Source organism: Mesocricetus auratus, unplaced genomic scaffold, assembly GCF_017639785.1.
Source record: "Mesocricetus auratus isolate SY011 unplaced genomic scaffold, BCM_Maur_2.0 Super-Scaffold_6730, whole genome shotgun sequence".
Lineage (NCBI taxonomy): Eukaryota > Metazoa > Chordata > Mammalia > Rodentia > Cricetidae > Mesocricetus > Mesocricetus auratus.
In genome coordinates this window covers 59,957,731-59,965,679 of record NW_024429184.1, presented here as the reverse complement: position 1 = coordinate 59,965,679, position 7,949 = coordinate 59,957,731, and the positions used below count along the sequence as shown (strand labels likewise).

The following is a 7,949-nucleotide window of genomic DNA, read 5'->3' as shown; positions in this document are numbered from 1 at the left end:
CCACAGAGAACCCCTGTCTCGAAAAACCACCAAAAACAAACAAACAACAACAACAACAACAAAAAAACCAGACAAGATACTAAACTGAACTGGAGAGCTGCTGGAGGTAGCAGTTCCAGCCCAGTAAAGTCCAGCCGAGATGCAGAACTTCAGGGGAGGGCCACATAGATATGTGGCAGATGGACAGATGGATGCAAATTTGGGCCATGTCAAGTAGGGGACTGAGGTGGTCTGAGTAAGGCACTGGGGACAATTGGCTGTTCTCTTACTGTAGGCCTTTGAGGCCCACACCAGGCGGTCAGATGACAGGTTGGTGTGGGTGTCACCATCGATGTGTTAGGTGTCTTCATTATGGTGTCCAGGTCAGGACACTGCTGTGGTAGAATATTATTTTAAGGTGTGTGACTTTTGTTTATGCTTCATTTCTTTAACTCCATGAAGCTGTGATTCTTTGCGTGTCTAAAACACCTGAGGGTCTAATAAAGAGCTGAATGGCCAATAGTGAGGCAGGAGCAAGAATAGGCGGGGCTGACAGGCAGAGAGTAAATAGAAGGAGGAAGGAGGAAGAAGATCAGGAGAACAGGAAGAGGAGGACATCAGGGGCCAGCCAGGCAGCCATGGAATAAGAGTGAAGGAAAGATAGACAAGAGAAGAGGAAAAAGCCCTCTGGACAAAAGGTAATCAGGTTCATTTAAGATAAGAAAAGCTGGTTAGAAACTAGCCAAGCTAAGACCTGCATTCGTGATTAAGAATAAGCCTCCGTGTGTGAATTATTTGGGAGCTGGGTGGTAGCCACCCCAAAAGCCAAAAGAACAAAGCCAACACACAGCGAACAGCTTTTGTCAGTCTTATATGTTCTCTGACTTAGTTTTTAAATTTTTTTAACATTTTTTATTTTTATTTTTGTTTTTTCAAGACAGGGTTTCTCTGTATTGTTTTGGAGGCTGTCCTGGAACTCCCTCTGTAGACCAGGCTGGCCTCGAACTCACAGAGATCCGCCTCCCTCTGCCTCCTGCGTGCTGGGATTAAAGGTGTGTGCCACCAGCGCTCGGCGATTTTTTTACATTTATTTTTTTTTACATTCCAATCCCAGTTCCCCTCCTCTCCTCCTGCTCCCCCCCCCCAATTCCTCTCCACCCCACATCCCATCTGCTCCTCTGAGACGGTAAGGCCTCCCCTAGGAAGTCTACTAAGTCTATCTCATTATAAGGTTGAGGCAGGACCAAGGCATCTCCCCACCCCTCACCCTCAAACCCCTGTTTCTAGACTGGACAAAGTATCCATATAGAATGGGCTCTACTAAGTCAGTTTGTTCATTAGAGTTAAATCTTGAATCCATTGCCAGTGGCCTCATACATTGTCCCAGCCGCACCACTGTCACCTATATTAAGGGAGTCTAGTTTGGTCTTATGAAGATTCCCCATTTGTCAGACCTGAGTCAGTGATCTCTCACTAGCTCGGGTCAGCTGATTCTGTGAGTTTTCCCATCATGGTCTTGACTCCTTTGTTCATATTATCACTTCTCCCTGACTTTGATTGTACTCCACAAGCTTGTGGATTTCTGCATCTGCTTCCATCTGTTTCTGGAAGAGGGTTCAAGCTTCTCTGGGGTTGTGGATTGGAGGCTGGGTATCTTTTGTTTCATGTCTGGTATCCACTTATGAGTGAGTACATGCTATATTTGTCTTTCTGGGTCTGGGTTACCTTACTCAGGATGTTTTTTTTTCTAGTTCTCTCCATTTGTCGGCAAATTTTAGGATGTAATAGTTTCTTACTGATGAGTAGTATTCTATTATGTAAGTGTACCACATTTTCTTTATCATTTCTTTGGTTGAGGGGCATCTAGGTTGTCTACAAGTTCTGAATATTATGAATAACATTGCTATGAACCTAGTTGAGCAAATGTCCTTGTGGTGTGAATGTGCCTCCTTTGGGTATGTGCCCAAAAGTGGTATTGTGGGTTCTTGAGGTAGGCTGATTCCTAATTTTCTGAGAAATCACTATGCTGGTTTCCACAGCAGCTGTCCAAGTTTGGCCACATCCTCTCCAGCATAAGCTGTCATCTGTGTTTTTTATTTTAGCCATTCTGATCAGTGTAAGATGGTATCTCAGTGTTGTTTTGGTTTGCATTTCCCTCGTTATTAAGGATTTTGAGCAATTCCTTAAGTGTATTTCGGCCATTTGAGATTCTTCTTTGAGAATTCTGTTTATATCTGTATCCCATTTTTTAAAATTGGATTATTGGGTAGTTGGATTTCTAGTTTTTTGAGTTTTTTGTATATTTTGGAAATCAGCCCTCTGTCAGATGTGGGATTAGTGGATATTTTTTTCCCATTCTGTAGGGAGCCGTTTTGTCTTGTTGACCATGGTCTTTGCTTTATAGAAACTTCTCAGTTTCATGAGGTCTCATTTATTAACTGTTGCTCTCAGTATCTGTGCTACTGGTGTTCTATGGTCTCCTGTGCCTATGCGTTCAAATGTATTTCCCACTTTCTCTTCTATGAGGTTCAGTGCAGATGAGTTTATATTGAGGTTTTTGATATTTTGACTTGAATTTTGTGCAAGGCAATAGATATGGATCGATTTGCATTCTTCTACTTGTTGACAGCCAGTTATACCAGCACCATTTGGTGAATATACTTTCTTTCTCTTTTCCATTTATATTTTTAGCTTCTTTGTCAAAAATTAGGTGTTCATAGGTGTGTGGGTTGATATCAGGGTCTTTGATTTTATTCCATTGGTCCACCTGTCTGTTTTTATGCTAATACCAAACAGTTTAATTACTATAGCTTTATAGGAGAGTTTCAAGTCAGGGATGGTGATGGCCCAGATGATCCTTTCGATTGTACAGGTTGTTTTAACTATCCTGTGTTTTTGTTTTTCCATATGAAGTTGAGTATTGTTCTTTTGAGGTCTGTGAAGAATTATGCTGGGAAGTTCTTGTCATAAAAGTCTTTCACTTGTTTGGTTAGAGTTACCCCAAAATATTTTATGTTATTTGTGGCTATTGTAAAGGGTGATATTTCTCTGATTTCTTTCTTGGCCCATTTGTCATCTGTATATAGGAGTGCTACTGATTTTTTTGAGTTAATTTTGTATCCTGCTACATTATTGAATGTGTTTATCAGTTGTAGGAGTTTACTGGTAGAATTTTTGGGGTCACTTATGTATGCTATCATATAGTCAGCAAATAGCAAGAGTTTGACACTTCTTGTCCAATTTGTATCCCCTTGATCTCCTTTTGTTGTCTTATTGCTCTAGCTAGAACTTTGAGTACTATGTTGAATGGATATGGGGAGAGTGGACAACCTTGTCTTGTTCCTGATTTCAGTGGGATTGCTTTTGAGTTTCTCTCCATTAATTTTGATGTTGGCTGTTGGGTTACTGTATATTGCCTTTATTATGTTGAGGTATGTTCCTTGTATCTCTATTCTCTCCAAAAGACCTTTATAATGAAGGGGTGTTGAATTTTGTTGAAGGCGTCTAGTGAGATGATCATGTGGTTTTTTTCTTTCAGTTTGTTTATATGGATTATGTTGGCCGGGTTTTATATGTTGAGCCATGCCTACATTTCAGTGAAACTGACTTCATTATTTGATCTCTGGGACCACAGGGAAATGCATCTACATTGTTTCCAGCTCTTTAAATTTTTAAAAAATATTTACTTTGTGTATTAATGTTTTGCTTGCATGTATGTATATGTACCGTATGAGTGTCTGGTGCCCTCAGAGTTCAGAAGAGGGAGTCAGATCCACTAGAACTGAGTTAGAGTTTTTTAAAAAAAGATTTATCTATTATGTGTACAGTATTCTGCCTGCATTCATATCTGCATGCCAGAAGAGGGTGCCATATCTCACTACAGATGGTTGTGAGCCACCATGTGGTTGCTGGGAATTGAACTCAGGTCCTCTGGAAGAGCAGTCAGTGCGCTTAACGTCTGAGCCATCTCACCAGCCCTAGAGATGGTTTTAAGCTACCCTGTCGACGATGAGATCCAAACCTGAGACCTCTGTAAGAGCAACAAATGCTCTTAACCACTGAGCCACCTTTCCAGCCCTTTATAGTTCTTTACAGCTGCACCAGGGAACTGATGGACCTATCTTTGGTTCTGGAAACCCTGTGCAAGTTGGCACTGCTCCTGGGTGATTTTGTACATGTTCCAAGAATGTCTGCTTCCTTGTTAATGGTATTTTGAGACCTTGAAGGGACATTCAGGTTGTTTGCCTGTCTACCTTTCTTTCTTTTGCTCTCTCGCTTGTCTTTTGCTTGTTTGGTTTGCTTATTTATTTATTTAGTCGCTTATGTCTTAGTTAAGGTTTCTATTTCTGTGAAAAGACACCATGACTTGGCAACTCTTTTTTTTTTCTCTTCCTTTTTTTTTTTTTAAATTTAAGTTAGAAACAAGCTTGTTTCTTGGCAACTCTTATAAAGGAAACATTTAATTGGGGCTTGCTTATAGTTTCAGAGGTTTAGTCCATTATATTATCATCATGGCATGAAGTATGATGGTGTACAGGCAGACAAGGTGTTGGAGAGGTACCTTAGAGTTCTACCAGAAGGCAGCAGGAAGAGACTGAGCCACTTGGCCTGGCTTGAGTTTTGAAATCTTAAAGCACACCCCCAGTGACACACTTCCTCCAACAAGGCCACACCTCCGATAATTCCACTCCCTATGAGTCTGTGGAGCCATTTGCATTCAGACCACCACAAATTTATTTATTTATTTATAGTAGGGTTTGATCCTAGGGTCTTGTTGAGCTCTATCTTCCGCACTTTAAGAAAGCTTTGTAATATATTTTAAAATGTGTGTTTATTTTATGTGTATGGGTATTTTGTGTGCATGTATGACTGTATGCCTGGTGTGTATCTGCTACCCATGGAGGCCAGCAGAAGACATTCGATACCCTGCCCTGGAAGTGACATTACAGATGGTTGTGAGCCTCTATGTCGTTGCTGGAAATTGAGCCCAGGCCTTCAGCAAGAGGCAATATTCTTTATAGCTGAGACATGTCTCCAGCACCCATTATCTATCTATCTATCTATCTATCTATCTATCTATCTATCTATCTATCTATCTATCTATCTATCTTCAGGACAGATTCTCTGTGTAGCCTTTGCTGTCCTGGAACTCACTCTGTAGACCAGAATGACCTTAATTTCACAGAGATCTGCCTACCTCTGCCTCTCAAGTGTGAGATTAAATGTGTGCACCACCACTGCCCAGACAATTTCCTAAAAAGTATGTGTATATGTGTGTCTGTGTGTGTGGGCAACTGCACACATGAGTGCAATTCCCACAGTGATCAGAGGAGGACATTGGATTCTCTTAGAGCACTTATTAGCATACACAGCACCAATTCCAAAACCAACCCACCCCAACTCAACACTACGGCCTCAAGCTCATCTTTCTTCTGAGTGTCTTCTCAAGACTGGTGTGGTTCCAGCTGGGAATTGCAGCTGACATCCTTGTGGTGGGGGTATCATCCCTTTTTATTTTGAGGTTGAACCTGTTTGTTTTTGGGTAGAAATAGTTTTCAAGAGACCAATCAGCTCACATAGCTAGATGCATCTTTCCAGGCCAGGAGAAACCATTGTATGAACTTGCAGGAGAGAAGGTTTGTACATAGAGAAGTAATGAGACCCATTGTTATTTCTTTCCCGAGACAGGGTCTCACTATGTAGCCCTGGCTGTCCTGGAACTCACTCTGTAGACCAGGCTGGCCCCGAACTCACAAGATCCACCTGCCTCTGCCTCCCAAGTTCTGGGTTTAAAGGTGTGTGCTAATATGCCCCGCTGAGTTTTCTTTAAGAAAGGAATCCTGTAGGGCATTTGGTCTCACTGAAAACTTCCTGTGTTTTAAAGTGTAGTGATTAAATAAATAAATAGATAGATAAATAGATAAACAAAGTGCCAATTACTTTAATTTACATTAAATGTTCAGAAACAGCATATTCTAGGTCATTCTTGCCTTGCAGCAGAAGGTGCTCATATAAACTAATACACTGTCACACGTGCAAATAAAAAGAGGAAACTTTGTAATCACATGACTGGTGACTAAGTTTGTTCTTTCTTCCTCACTGTCGAGTCCGATGATCTTCCTTGAGTGTGAAAAGTGTTGGAGATATTAAATTATGCTGCCATTTATTCTTTTTTCTACACTGCTTCCTCACATATTTACTGAATCTGAGCAGCAACTGTGGCTCTGCAACTCCTCCGATGCAACTGTTTCCTACAGTTACTGTGGTAAGTGACACCGCAGCAAATAACTGCGGCGCCAACTACTTTCAGAGAAAGTTTTCATAGAACCCGAAGCTGAGGGCAGGCGAAAGTGTCTCTTCGGTTCCCGCTGTGGGGTCTGCTGAGGTCTGGGGTGGGGGTGGGGATGGGATGGGACGGAGATGGGGTAGGGGCGGAGCAATGCGGACCACTTCCGGGTACGGGTCTTTCTTTCACTCCCGTCTTACAGATCTCCAAACTTTTTGTTTACCTCCGGGTGTTTCTGTTGCTTCCGTGGTCAGCTCCCTCCACTCCGAGCACAGTTTCAAGCTCTGAATTCCAGCAGAACTGTTTACTTTTGAGTTCCAGCCCCGACACAAACTGGTTCCTCCTGAGAAGGCAGAACGGTAGCTGCTTCCTGGTGGGGGTTTCCGCTCCAGCCTGTGGTCCTCCGGGGCACATTTGAATTCCCCATGGCTTGCTGAAGAGGTGCTATGGCTTTTGAATGCGTATGTTCTGCCAAACTCACGTCAAATCTATTTGTCATGACAGCATTAGGAAATGGAACATTATGTTGTTTGTTGTTTTTGAAGCAGGGTTTCACTGCCACCCAAGATGACCTAGAACTCACTCTGTAGTGTGGGCTAGCCTAGACTAGCCTTAAAATTCATGGAGATTCTTCCAGCTCGGGCTCTGGAGTGCTAAGATTAAAGTACATGTCACCGCATCTGGCTTATATGGCAACCTTTTAAGGCCTACAAAAAATTCTACTTGGACTGGGCATAGTGTTGTATGCTTCTAATTCTAGCATTCGTGAGGTCAAGGAAGATTGTTGCAATTTTGAGGCCAGCCTGATCTACCAAGTGAGTTCTAAGCTAGCCTGCGATAGAGAGTAAGATCCTGTCACAAATGACAATGAATAAATAAATAAATGAATAGATTGTCCCCAAGAGTCTGGCTGACTCATTTGAATGTATTTATTTTTCATGGATTTATTTGTTTAATGTGTTGGGGCCTGAACTGTGCATGGCTTGGCATGCATTTTCACATTGAGTTACATCCCTTACCCGACTTGAATGTATTTTGGACAGGCATCCACTAATTCTAGCAACATCTACCCTAGTTAGATAGATTACATCGTTACACCCAGTCCGCCGTGTGCCACAAGGAGAGAGACAGCACTTATGGTCCCAAAGATTTTAATAACTCACCACATAAGTGGGTCACTGATTGATCAGGGCTGCAGGACAAGGACTCAGGAGCCTTGCTTCTGGCTACTCTGAGCAGGGGCAGAAAAGGGGTTTTTAAGCACAAAAATCACAAGCATTTGTTGCCAAGTTACAGTTATAATTTTCACCAATCAGAAGTCAGAATTAGGGACTTTCCTTGTGTGTTCCATCTTTGTCAACCCACACAAAATGGGAACTCTTCAGTTCGTCCAATCAGGTCCATTTGTTCTCTCTGTTGTTGGGAGCAGGCACAGTAAGAGCTAAGGGGCATAACAGACTGTTTCTATGGTTTAGAAAGGAGGTTGGTCAGTCAATGGAAAGTTCTCAGCTCCCCTAGGGCTTGGGAACTTGAACTGTGTTTCATGCTACAGGTGAATGGAGTCTGAAGTCAAAATGGTAGTACTTAGGCCAAGGAGCTTTTTTTTTTTTTTTTTTTTTTTTTGGCCTGTTCCTTTCAGTGTCACCCACACTCATCAGAATTCCAGGACTAGTGAGATGGGTAT

At 42.1% G+C, this 7,949-nt stretch overlaps 1 protein-coding gene across 1 annotated transcript in view; it reads left to right on the top strand.

The window, feature by feature from the left end:
* The first annotated feature begins 575 nt into the window (after window positions 1-575).
* The window catches only part of Ly96 (lymphocyte antigen 96), a 28,833-nt gene continuing 21,459 nt past the window's right edge, over window positions 576-7,949 (top strand). Inside the window, 2 exon segments of the mRNA XM_040741408.1 lie at window positions 576-677; window positions 6,087-6,244. Coding sequence (XP_040597342.1) covers window positions 6,133-6,244 — 112 coding nt within the window. The 5' untranslated portion in view covers window positions 576-677; window positions 6,087-6,132.